The sequence below is a fragment of the Eurosta solidaginis genome, chromosome 1 (assembly GCF_040869045.1).
Source record: "Eurosta solidaginis isolate ZX-2024a chromosome 1, ASM4086904v1, whole genome shotgun sequence".
Lineage (NCBI taxonomy): Eukaryota > Metazoa > Arthropoda > Insecta > Diptera > Tephritidae > Eurosta > Eurosta solidaginis.
The window spans coordinates 375,516,992-375,530,317 of NC_090319.1; the positions used below are offsets into that span (position 1 = coordinate 375,516,992).

General features: G+C 39.1%; 2 protein-coding genes across 3 annotated transcripts; one reads left to right on the forward strand and one right to left on the reverse strand.

The window, feature by feature from the left end:
* The first annotated feature begins 1,493 nt into the window (after nt 1-1,493).
* Nucleotides 1,494-2,174, forward strand: LOC137245187 (U1 small nuclear ribonucleoprotein C-like). The gene has a single exon (XM_067775451.1). The coding sequence runs from the start codon at nt 1,609-1,611 to the stop codon at nt 2,047-2,049; it is 441 nt and encodes a 146-aa protein (XP_067631552.1). The 5' UTR covers nt 1,494-1,608; the 3' UTR covers nt 2,050-2,174.
* Nucleotides 2,175-3,149: 975 nt separating this feature from the next.
* Nucleotides 3,150-6,355, reverse strand: dnk (deoxynucleoside kinase). 2 transcript variants are annotated; one of them, XM_067775428.1, is made up of 6 exons: nt 6,195-6,355; nt 5,554-5,768; nt 5,353-5,486; nt 5,174-5,292; nt 3,625-3,776; nt 3,150-3,556 (listed from the first exon to the last, which is right to left on the reverse strand). In XM_067775428.1, exons 1-6 carry the CDS (start codon nt 6,223-6,225, stop codon nt 3,413-3,415), a joined length of 795 nt encoding a protein of 264 aa, XP_067631529.1. In that variant the 5' UTR covers nt 6,226-6,355; the 3' UTR covers nt 3,150-3,412. The 2 variants fall into 2 exon arrangements, with proteins under 2 accessions (XP_067631529.1, XP_067631539.1); XM_067775438.1 differs by lacking the exon at nt 6,195-6,355 and adding an exon at nt 5,837-6,131.
* Between the last annotated feature and the right edge of the window lie 6,971 nt (nt 6,356-13,326).

The window sequence follows — 13,326 nt, forward strand, 5'->3', positions numbered from 1 at the left end:
TAAATTGTCAACAAACAAAACAGAAAAAATAACGCAACATCCATTCGATCTCGGGCGTTACAACGTGCGCCTGGTAAAGCTAGTATTATTATAAAACAATAGTTTTTTTTTTTTTTTTGATTAGTCGGTTATTTCATCAACAATTAACGACAATGTGTTTGCACAAAACTTTTCTTTTTAATGCCTGGCATAAATTACTATATCCTAGGTGAAATATTATTGTTCTGGTACATTTTATTGACTAAGCAATTTTTTATGGTGAGAGTTTCATTGAAGTAAATTCAAAATTATATGGGGCTAACGAAAGTGTGGCGAATTTTAGGACAATATTGTGAATTTTTACCTGAGTGAAAAGAAAGAAAAATACCAATCGTGGCTACTGCCTAACTCGAGAACGGACTGCGGGTGGGTCCAATTGTTCAGTAAAACCTGTGCTTCAAATAATATAGTATGCAAGCTGATGTACACAGTTTTTAAAAGGTCTTTATTTTAGTATAACGGCTGCTGAAGATGTAAAGGCTGAACTACCAGAGAGGTGATGTGTGAAGCGTTCTCAGCATAAATGCAGCATTCCTTTTTGTAAAATCTGAGAACTTTACCGCTTTTGCTAGCAGTTATTATTTACGAACACGAAAGAAAATGGTTATTTCTTATACATTTTTCTACCCCAAAATTTAACTGACATGATTTCCAAGTTTTATATATATATCACTATGCAAATATAGGGGTGCCGGTTTTGCTATCGAGAATTTGAAAAAAGCACAATACTTCAGAAGGCGTTTCCAATGTCATGTTTATATATTGGAATGGCCTTTTAAATGCGTGAAAAATGCCCACCTTAATTTACTACATATGTATAGCTGCGAAAAAAAAAATAGCAGGAGAAAAAAAACAAATTTACTTACACATTATATTTACCTAAATTATACAAAAAAAAAAAAAAAAAAAACGGTTAATGAATTGTACAATGAAAGCTGTTGGGGTTTACCCGAACAAAATTTCGAAAAAATCTAAAAATAAGAATAGTTTTTAAAAGTATTGCATTACTTAATTCAAATATATATTCTTATTAATTTTGCATAGTTTTACGCTTGTATGGAAGAAAGACCAAAATCAGCCTTCGAAAAAGAGCTGTTAAAAAAACCAATGCGAATTTTCCAAAGACTTCAGCTGTTCTTTATTTACTACAACTGGAATAAGTTTGTAGTTCAAAATTATTGACTAAACATTCGTAAGTTTACATCAAGACTTTTAAAAACTGCGAATTTTTTTTGAAATTCGTTTTCGTTATTCAAGTTTTTTTGTAGGTTTTAAATAAACATATAAATAAATATATAAAATAAACATAACGTATATCTAACCTCTTTGCTTTTATGCCAGATGGCGCCAGTGTCCCCCGATCTGCCGGTCTCCATAAATATGAAAAACTGTTTATGTGACGTGGCCTTAACATAAACTGCTTTTAAATACAACTCTGTTGTGAAGTAGCTCCAGTTTTCATGTATTTCACAATATTTGTTGTATTGTTTCTGGAATCTACTCAACACTTAATTGTTATAAAATAAACGAATTTGTTTAATAAACCAAATAAATTGAAATAAATGCAAAATGCCGAAATATTATTGTGACTATTGTGATACGTACTTGACTCACGATTCACCGTCTGTTAGAAAAACGCATTGCACCGGCCGTAAGCATAGAGACAACGTCAAATTCTACTATCAAAAATGGATGGAGGAAAAGGCACAACATCTAATTGATGCCACCACTGCAGCGTTCAAGGCCGGTAAAATTACACAAAATCCAGGCATTGCTATACCACCACCTAATATGGGACCGCCACCACGTCCTGGTCTTATGCCGGGCGGTCCGGGAATGCCACCAATGATGATGGGGCCACATGGTGCTATGCCACCACCAATGATGGGTATGCGACCACCGCCAATGATGGGACCTATGGGTCCAATGATGGGCCCACCACCACCAATAGGTGCACTAGGCATACGACCTCCAATGATGAATGGGCCACCACCAATTAAACAAAGTTAAAGTTTTCGTAAAGCAAAACGAAAATACATTCGATAAGTAGCACTAATATTATGGCTTATAATTTTAAACAAGTTTGAGAATAAATAAAGGTTGTTTGTGCATGACCAACACTAATACTATGGAAAGATTTATGGATCCTTATTTATTTATCTATTTAGATATTTTCCTAGCACAACAATTTAGTAAATTATTTTACAGTGCTAGTCAGGAATTGTAAATTTAAAATGAAATTTATATAAAATTTATTTTAAATTTATAATTTATTAAATAATTGAAATTGGGTTTTGTAATATTATTATTAATTTTTTTAATATGACAATTGTGGGAGAACATTCGGTCGGCCCCGGCTGCGTTTCAAAATAGTATGCGTTTTCCATCAAATTTTAACAAATACACTCAGCCAACGAAATGGTATTTTTGGTATTACTGAAGTGGTACTTTGGCGCTGCAATCATCGATGGGACGTGCTTTTTTGCAACTCCAACGACCGAAGAGATCTGAATAGATAAAAAAATCGGGGAATTTTTTTTGTTTCGAGTACTGCGGCAAACACTACTGACTCATTCAGTCTATAAGAGGTCCTCATGGACCGGCCAGTTCAACCTAGTACTGCTGCAGTGATTGAAAATCCGAACAAGTCCATCCGGCATTGTTTCGCCCCATTCAATAAGTGCGATCACTCACAAATTGTCCCTTCACAACACAGCCGGTTCTATGTACCGGAGCGACTCTAGTTTTTTTGTCGACCAAAGGCTATCATATCAGTCAAACTACATTTAATGTTTTCTGTCCCTCCCATCCCACTCACAAATTGTCATAAATATCCTCCAAGGGGAGTCCGCTGAAACTTTAGTGGGGACACGTCACAAGCGGGACATACATTGGGTTGATCCTGGATAAGAGTTTAATCTAACACAGTATCCAGTTGGAAGTTGCGTCAGAGTGACGCCAGTTCTTCTGGGAATATTGCTCTGCGCTACTGCGAGTTTCGTGTATTTATCATTGTATGTCTCTGAGGACATTTTTCTTTTTCCATACCGTTATGTTATTGGTAGGCGTCCACCGCATATTGTTATCCAAAATTTATACAAGTCACACCCTTATTTATTCATACTGAGATTATATATTTATCACTATAGTTATCCTTAAATGCACATAATTAAAATACGTATATTGTCTAATAATAATATTAAAATATAAAGATTTTGTTATATCATTTTACAAATTATATTAGAGAACTTTTGCTAAACTTATTTTGTAATAGGAAAGAAGCTTTTTGGTCAAAAATATATCTTAAAATTCTAGTATAGTTAACTAAAATATTTAATCGTTAAATTGTTATAGAAGCATTTTCTTACATCATTTATCCTAAAAAATCCGAACACTTGCTCGGAGATGACGACACTGCAGGTCTCTGTTGTTGCATTGATGCAGTAATTACGCTCTCTGAGCGTTTATATTCGCGATCAATTTCGGACAAATCTAAATCGGCTTCGATTTCTAATACCTAAAGCAAATTTTGTATTATTTAACATAAACATTATTTCTTAATTTAAGTTTTATTGTGCAATTTACCTTAATATTACAACCTACACGTTTGTGTATTAACCAATTTTCATGAAGTTCATGTAAGTGTTTGATATACTCATAAGGCACGCATGTCTCTTCTGAGCGCGCACGTTTTCGTATACGCTCATATACTACTTCAGGTGTTGTTCGTAAATAAACTGAAAAATTAAATAAAGTGTTAGGGCCTTTCTTCATTTAGGAAACTTACGAATATGGAATAACTATGTATGATCTGGTTCAAATCAACAACCTGTTATCTCTATTCATGGGGCCAATTCACATTCTGTGTAGAGGTTCGGTTAGGTTGAACTGGCCGGTCCATAAGGGCTAGTACCTTAATGTTGCTTTGTTACCGGAACGTACCGGATCTATATCCGGCAAAGGACCATCAACATCGATGACACTTCCCCTGCCCAGGGGGTTAGGAGATCAGAATATACCCGCGTTAGGTATACCTGTCGTAAGAGGCGAATAAAATACCAGATTCAAGGGGCTGTGTATCGCAACCCTTCAGGTTGCCAGCGCAATATATAGCTTCTCCGAACCCAATTGTCAACCTCACCTATCCGCGGCGAATCCTGTTTCACTAACACACGAGAGGCTCTGGCGACCCCAAGCTCCTCATGGAACTTGGGGATGGGGAGGGAGGGAATGGCCTGAAGGTTTAATGGGGCCACATAAATCGTTCCCGAGATGGTCGGGCTAGCACCTTAATGTGAAACAAAAGATTTTTTTCCACTCCATGAAATTCATATTTAATATCAAACATGGAAATGTACCTGAGTATTTAAATAAAAATATAGCATTAGTTGAGCAAACTCACAACATAAATACGAGGAGCAAACATAATGTCCTTCCTCGTGTTCCAATGACACGTGAACCAGATACGGATAGAAATTTAGCATGCCATATGGATCACATTGTTGTTGAATTTGCATGTTAAATCACTATCCGTATCTGGTTCACGTGTCATTGGAACACGAGGTTTGTCGTTAATACAACAACAACAAATACTGAATGAGTCCGTAGTTTTACCAGAAGTTTATTTTAACTGAATCGCCCAGTGAATCCTGTACTCAAAGAACAATACCCTAAATTTGCAGAAGAGGAACGCACACACTGTAACAGACTAAATCCTTGCCTGTCCAGAATCAACTTCGACATGCAAAACATATGTCCTGCTTGCAATGTGTCCCCACAGGACATCAACCATCTCTTTAACTGTATTGTGGAACCAACGCTTCTAACACGCCTCCCATTATGGTCCACCCCTGTTGTAATGGCAAGTTTCTTTGGACTCCCGTTAGAGAAAATTGATGACAATTTGTGATTGGTCGCACCTATTGGATGGGGCGAAGCAAATGAGTTCAAGTTTTCCTTCACTTCTTTTCTTTTCAAAAACGAGTGCCAATAGGAATACTTTCTGAGCAGGAGCTCACACAAGTCATCATTTAATCTCCTCAAAGTTAATAAATTATTCCATATTCATAAGTTATAAAGCAGGGAATACTTAGCTTGGTAGTAATTAGTATTAAGAAACAATTTGCCCCCTTACCTATTAAATCAGCCCGAATATGTGCGATTTCTTCAACATAGTTGTACCATTCCTTTAATATTTCATACATGCAGTCTTGTATGAAGCCGCTCTTGCGCAAATTCTCAACGAAGCAATATCTTTAGATAGTTAAACCGGTGTTAATTGTAATAAAAAATATTAAAGTGTTTAAATCTTACTTCGCGCTGTACAAAGAGCGCTCCATTATCTTAATAGGCTTATCCGTCAGCTGCGTATGACTCTCCAGCATTGTCAGCATTACATAAGATTGAAAGGGCATAGCCCAACGTTCCGGATCGACATACATCAATTCCTAAAATTGTATAAAACACTGCAGTACAGTAGTCTGCAATTAAATTAGTTGCGCTATTCTAACTAACCAACATATTGTGTCCTTTGAAATTTCGCCATTTTTCCACAGGCTCCGCAATACAACAGACTTTGTCTTCGAATTTTCTGAAATGCTCTATAAATGTCGTCTTTCCGCTGCCAATATTGCCCTCTATTAACACGGTGAATGGTTGTGTGCCTACGCCATATTTAGGTAATGCGGCTTTTATTGAATTTTGGCTTATCATTGTAGACAATGGACGCGCTAAAATAAAATAAAATTAATTAAAATCAAAATAAATAAATAAAACAGTGCTGGAAATATATACGCACAATTATAAAATAATAAACGTATTTGCACTGTATTAAAAAAAATGAATGAATTTGCTTTCTATTGAAATTGTAGACTTATCGCGCGCCCTGCACAAATGAAAATCGGAGAAATGCGCCAAAATGTATCTTTCGAATGCACATTGGGAGCACTTCCTCTTTGCTTCTATGCTATGCCGTCGTTCGCTCCCTTCTTTTTTGTTGGTAGTATCTTTTACAGAAACATTTCATATTGGAAAAATCGAAACATGTTTTCTAATGTATGTAAGTACATTTGTAATAATTTACAATTTCATCATCACCTCCTCTGAATTATTCATTAGACGTAAACACCTTGGCTCTGATATTTTGTCTAACTTACTCCATATACTCCGCAATATATTCCTTAACATTCAGGTATAAGAAGTTCTAATAATTGCAAATTCAAATATATATATTTGTTACTGGAAAAAGCAAGAAAGTCGGCGTTTTCAAAAGGTTATACAGGCAATTGGAATAATAACAAAAAAATTTAAAAGCAACAATCCACATCGCTCAGCTGTTAAAATGCGGTCAAAGCAAAGGGGATAAATATATGATCAAAAAGGATGATAAAATGAATGATTTGGCAGCACTTAAAACGTGATGCCAGATCGAATACGAATTATTCGACCTTCGACCTCAGCAGTGACATCTATTTATCACAACTCGTGTACAAAAATATCACGAACTCTTCTCGTATATATAGCAAAGAGGATAGATATCTATCCTCTTTGATATAATTTTCTCCAGCATCAACTTAAAGAAATCGCACGATAGGTGGTCACCCTGTCTGAAACCTCGTTTAGTTTCGAACGGCTCGGAGAGGTCCTTAAGTTTTCCGGGAAACCAAATTCAGACATAGCGGCATATAGGCAGCTCGTTTTCGTGCGACGAAGAGGTGATGTGTGTCGATTCTCTTTTCACGGGTTTTTTCCAAGATTTGGCGCATTGTTAAAATCTGGTCGATGGTAGATTTACCAGGTATGAAGCCGCACTGATAAGATCCAATCAGCCGGTTCACGGTGGGCTTCAATATTTCGCACAATACACTTGAAAGGACCTTATATGCGATATTAAGAAGGCTGATTCTACGATACTTGGTGCATTTTGTAGTATCCCCTTCTTGTGGACTGGGCAAAGAACACTTAGATTCCAACCCCAGCGGGTTAGGGGGTCAGAATATTCCCGCGGTAGGTATGCCTGTCGTAAGTGGCGGCTAAAATACTAGATTCAAGGGGCTGTGTAGCGCAACCCTTCAGGTTGCCAGCGCAATATATAGCTTCTCCAAACCCAATAGTCAATCTCACCTATCCGCGGCGAATCCTGTTTCACTAACAGAGGAGGCTCTGGCGACCCCAAGCTCCTCATGGAACTTGGGGGTGGGGAGGGAGGGAATGGCCTGAAGGTTTAATGTGGCCACATAAATCGTTCCCGAAATGTTCGGGCTAGCACCTTAATGGTGCTGTGGTACCGGAGCGTACCGGATCTGTATCCGGCAAAGGGCCATTACATCAATAACACTCCCCAAAGCCTTCGGGGAGCAACCTTATCGCTACCACAACAACAACAACATTCCAACCGTCGGGCATGCACTCGTCCGCCCATATTTTGCTAAGAAGCTGCTGCATGCCCCTTACCAACTTCTTTCCGCCGTACTTGAATGGCTCCGCAGGCAATCCATCAGCGCCCACGGCGTGTAGTTTTTCAATCTGGTTATTTCTATTCTAACTTCGTCATAATCGGGCGGGGGACTTATATCATCATCGATTGCGGGATCGGGTCCTTCATCTCTGCGCGGTGAATTGCTGCCTCCATTTAGGAGAGCAGAGAAGTGTTCCCTCCATAATCTAAGCACTCTCTGGACATCAGTTACAAGGTCGCCGTTTTCGTTCCTACATGAGTTTGCCCCGGTCTTAAAACCTTTCGTCTGTCGCCGTATTTTTTGGTAAAATTTTCGGGCGTTATTCCTGGTGCCTAGCAGCTCAAGCTCCTCGCACTCACGCCTTTCTGCTTCTGCTTTTTTCTTCCTGAAAAGGCGTCTCGCTTCCCTTTTCAACTCACGATAGCGTTCACACACTCTTCCTGTCGCGCCCGCTTTTAACGTAGCCCTGTAGGCAGCGTCTTTTCTTTCGGTTGCAACGCGGCATTCTTCATCGTACCAGTTGTTTTTTCGTGGCCGCCGGTAACCAATTTTTTCCTCGGCGGCAGTACGAAGTGCTTTGGAGATATGCTACCACTGCTTCTGTATTCCTTCAGGATGAGTTGTGCCCTCAGAGAGCAGGTGTGAGAGTCGAGTTGCGAAATCATTGGCAGTCTGTTGTGATTGAAGCTTTTCAACGTCTATCTTTCCTTGTGTCTTTTTTGTTCTTTGGTTTTAGCCGTGTTGAGGCGGGTGCGTGTTTTGGCTGCAACGAGATAATGGTCCGAGTCGATGTTAGGTCCTCGGATCGTGCGCACATCTAAAACACTGGAGGCATGCCGTCCGTCTATCACAGCGTGATCGATCTGATTGCGAATATTTCGATCAGGAGACAGCCATGTAGCTTGATGTATCTTTTTATGCATGAACCTCGTGCTGGATATGACCATATTTCGAGCATCGGCAAAGTCAATCAGCCTCAGTCCGTTAGGAAAAGTTTCATTGTGCAGGCTGAACTTTCCGACTGTAGGGCCAAAAACACCTTCTTTGCCCACCCTGGCGTTAAAGTCGCCAAGCGCGACTTTTATATCATGCCGGGGGCAGCGCTCGTATGTGCGTTCTAATTGTTCATAAAAAGTGTTTTTCACCTCGTCGTCTTTCTCCTCTGTCGGCGCATGGGCGCAGATGAAAAATATATTTAAAAAATTTCGCTTTTATTCGGATAGCGGCGAGTCGCTCGTCCACAGGCGTGAACGCCAGCACTTGGCAACAAATGCCGTCTTTCAGTGAGTTTTACAGCTCCGGCTCACGCTCAATTCTCACGGGAATGCTCTGGATCATTAGGAGACTTGAGAAGCAGATGTCGTGAAATTTTCGCACACGTGAAATGTTATATTATGTCGCCGCTGTTTTTCATTTAACTCATACGGCGAAAGGCTAAGCAGCGACATCTATTTTTGAAAAAGTAGGTATATTAAAGGCCGCGTTGCCAACCTAAAAAGAAGTAATTAACAAATTATCTGGCTCACAAATTGAACCAGACTTCTATCTGGATTTATCTAGCTCAAATCGTTGTTGTTGCATTTACATGGAAAATTATTTATCTGGCTCAGGATTTTGCCACCGGATGACAGCTAAAGTCTCTCTCCCAACACGAATCCGACGCCGAAACTGCGCTTAATTCGTATGGCCACTCCAATAGATGTCACAAATTTTTATCTTCTTTCTTCCTTGCTTCGTCCAACGCATTTCTTGGATGGCGGTGATGTCAGATTTTGCTTTGACGAGGACATCAACCAGCCGGGCATCTGCACCAATCCCATTCAGGGAGCGGACGTTCCAGGTGCATGCCCTCAATTCATTGTCCTTCAAACGTTTGCCATGGTCGTCATCAATAGAGAGTGTATTTATCCGAGGCCTGTTGTTATATTTCATTGGAGTATGGTTTTACGTGGCGGGTCCCAAGCCCAGCGCACAACCCGCCCAGCGGGGGTGAAAATATTACTTGCACGTTTATATAGCGAGCCGCTTGCTCCAAGACAGACGCCCGCTTGCTGCCGCACCTTGAAGTGTACAGACGCTGTCGATGAGATCTCCTCCAGCTAGCCCTTAAAGCGATTATGTCAGAGTGGCCTAGCCAGGTTGTCGCCCTCTCACATTAGCTCACCGCTAAACATCCGTTTACCCAGAGGATACTTGGCCGCAAACGACCGGCAGTAGTGAACTGCTTGAACCGCATGCAAAAGAACCGCTCTGGACATTCCCAGGTGAATGGCGGTCAGAAGCTTTCCCCACTTTCGTGGACTTCTACACACGGCTTCACTCTCGTAATTACTGCCCCATTTTAAGAGCTAGAGGCTTCAAATTACAACGAATGCTTACGTATATAGCATATATTGTTGTCTGAAAAAATCATAGAGAGGGGGATGGTATATATATTATGAACCCCATATAGACTGTCAATTTTGCCCCTTTTTTACGGCTAGAAGCATCAAATTTCATTAAATTTCATTAAAAAGCTTACGCTTACGTGATATATTGTTGAAACAGGTGATTTGTGGTCATAGTTTTTTCGTGCAAACCACAAAGAACGTGAAATTTTGCATCCTCACACAAAGTACATACCTTTTTTTATCTTATATTTTATCTTCAAAGGTTCATGCACATTATACGCCGCGACATGTAGCGACACGTTCCGACAAAAAATGTCGCTAGATGTGCATGGCTCCATAAGAATACATGCAAAGAGTATTTTGTCGCTACCCTGCACAAATTGTTGGATTGCGTGTTCTATTTAGCACTCTAACAATCCTCCTTTGCAATGCGTTTGCGGACCACCATCAACCGATCATTACACGATGACGATCGAACAGAGTTGCCAAAAGTAAAATATTGCATACAAATAACTGATAATAAAATTTACTCCTAAAGGAGTATTCCTTACACCATTTATGGAGTACTCGCGTTTTTTGAAGCGTACTATAGTATAGAGATATATTAGTTTCTTTTTTCACGCAAATGCTAAATAACATAAGAATATTGGTAGTATAAAATATAAAAGTTGTATTGTCCCTCTTCATTTACTTTCATTTTAAATTAAATTCACTCCGATAATTCTTTCCGACACAATTCCTCTTTAGTACTTTGGCATATGATCCTCTGTGGGTGCTCCATGGAGTACTACAGTGAAAGTACTTTGGAAAGTACTCTCACGTATGTACTTTATGGAATACTCATGAACAAAGCGAGAGTGGGATCACCTACTCCTCTCCTAGGACATCGCAATGTTAATTGGAGCACATTTTTTGTATGAATACAGATTAGTTTTGGAGCACTCCTATACTCCTAAAGTAGTAGTTCTTACTATTTATAGAGTACTCGCATTTTTTGAGGGGTACATGTCGCGTCGTATAATGTGCATGAACCTTAAAATCGCTTGTGTGATTTGTGGGTATGTTATATATTTCGTATCTTATACACCCGATTATTTGGAGATTACGAATGGGATAATATTATTGTTCAGCCCCATTCATAAAAGGTATGAAGTTTTCGGCCGAAGACATACCCGTCCTTACTTGTTTTGATTAACTTTCGGCGTGGCCGCATTCCTTCTCAAGCCATTAACTTTTGATTCATGAATATCATATAATAGCTCATAATTGAGTTATACGACCAATAAGGTGCATAAATGACGCGGTAAAGGGTGATGTAAGAAGCAGAATATGAACTGTATATGAGCTTATTAGGAGGCATTTCAGATGCCATTTGAAATCATATGATGAAGCAAATATACTTAAGTCAAGACCGACCAAAGCAAAAAAAGACTTCAGTAAGATCATGATGAGCGCCACTGCTCCAAATTAATTATATTTTCTGACTTCAAATGGTGGAATGAATGTTGAAATTTTCTTCGAAACGCTAAACTTGGTTGGCCTACCGATCCTAGTGGCGGGTATGGTTCATATTTTAAATCAATACTTTCTCTATTCGTCCGAAAAATTCAGTATATAAACTGCCAAATATGTGTTTTCGTTTTTGTTGTTGCCCGGCCCTCAAAAAATGCGAGTACTCCATAAATAGTGTAAGGAATACTACTTTAGGAGTGCTCCAAAACTAATCTGTATTCATACAAAAAATGTGCTCCAATTAATATTGCGATATCCTAGGAGAGGAGAAGTTGATCCCACTCTCGCTTTGTTCATGAGTATTCCATAGAGTACATACGTGAGAGTATTTTCCAAAGTACTTTCACTGTAGTACTCCATTGAGCACCCACAGAAGTTCATATGCCGAATTACTAAAGAGGAATTGTGTCGGAAAGAATTATCGAAGTGAATTTAATTTAAAAAGAAAGTAAATGAAGAGGGACAATACAACTTTTATATTTTATTCTACCAATATTCTCAAGTTATTTAGCATTTGCGTGAATAAAGAAACTAATATATCTCTATACTATAGTATGTATACATAAAACCAGTGTGCGCTTGCATTTTATCAGAGTTGCCAAAGTAAAATTTTACTATCAGTTATATGTATGCAATATTTTACTTTTGCAACTCTGTTCGATCGTCATCGTGTTGTGATCACGGTCGTTAAAAAACGAACAATGATCGGTTGATGGTGGTCCGCAAACGCATTGCAAAGGAGTATTGTTAGAGTACTCCAACATGAAGAAAATGGAACACGTAATCCAACAATTTTTGCAGGGGGGTTATCAGTGCGAATTTAAATAACAGTTGAAGTTGACTAGAGCGAGTTAGGGGGTCAGAATATACCCGCGGTAGGTATGCCTGTGGTAAGAGGCGACTAAAATACCAGGTTCAAGGGGCTGTGTAGCGCAATCCACCAGGTTGCCAGCGCAATATATAGCTATTTCAAACCCAATTGTCAACCTCACTTAACCACGGCGAATCCTGTTTCACTAACAGGCGAGGCTCTTGCGACCCCAAGCTCCTCATGGAACTTGGAGTGGGGAGGGAGGGAGGGCCTGAAGGTTTAATGTGACCATATAAATCGTTCCCGAGATGGTCGGGCTAGCACCTTAATGGTGCTGTGTTACCGGAGCGTACCGGATCTGTATCCGGCAAAGGACCATCACATCAATAACACTCCACAAAGCCTTCAGGGAGCAACCTTATCGCTACAACAACAACAACTAGAGTTTAAACTGAGATGAGCACTAATATTTTATGTAAACGGTCTAATTGATAAGCTTAAACTGGGTACAAACGCACACCAAATTTGCAATTTATACCATTTGGGCAATTTCATTCCATTTCATTCGCCTAATAATGTGCGTGTTCATTTTGACAGTCTGAACAAAGGTATGTTCTTGCTGTAGAGATGAGCCAACCAGCTATCAAATTACTATTGTGTAAGCTAAATCGAGTTGTATGAACAGCACTCAATTCAAATCGAAATTTCCTCAATTTATTTTTCTGTTTGAACATAGTATAAATTCAGTTGTATGAGCACCACTCAATTTAAATCGAAATTGCCGTAATTTATTTTTGTGTTTGAACTCTAATCAATTTTAGCTGAAATGCTGAAATTTAAATTTGCACTTACTTAAAAACGAGTTTAACTTATTTCCTAAAAACAAAGAAACACAGCTTGAGCATTTAGCACCTGTGGCAGCACAAATTTCTTCCACGTGTTTTTTGATATTTCATTTTGCTGTGCAATCTTGCAAAATCAATGACACAGTGTGGTCTCGTTCTCTCGTTCGGCCAAAGGAAAGCTTAGCTTTTAGAGATGAGCATCTCTTTTACACATTCAAACAAGCATGTGAAAAAAGATGTACAAAATGAAGTGTCAAATACGTCTAAAAAAA

What these genes read in the sequence shown, in the direction of transcription:
- LOC137245187 (XM_067775451.1), top strand. Translation starts at nt 1,609, where the DNA reads ATGCCGAAATATTATTGTGACTATTGTGATACGTACTTGACTCACGAT.
- dnk (XM_067775428.1), bottom strand. Translation starts at nt 6,225, where the DNA reads ATGTTAAGGAATATATTGCGGAGTATATGGA. An exon ending in TCAAAGGACACAATATGTTG is followed by an intron (nt 5,487 to 5,553) that starts GTTAGTTAGAAT and finishes ATACAATTTTAG; the next exon opens with GAATTGATGTATGTCGATCC. An exon ending in CGCTCTTTGTACAGCGCGAA is followed by an intron (nt 5,293 to 5,352) that starts GTAAGATTTAAA and finishes AACTATCTAAAG; the next exon opens with ATATTGCTTCGTTGAGAATT.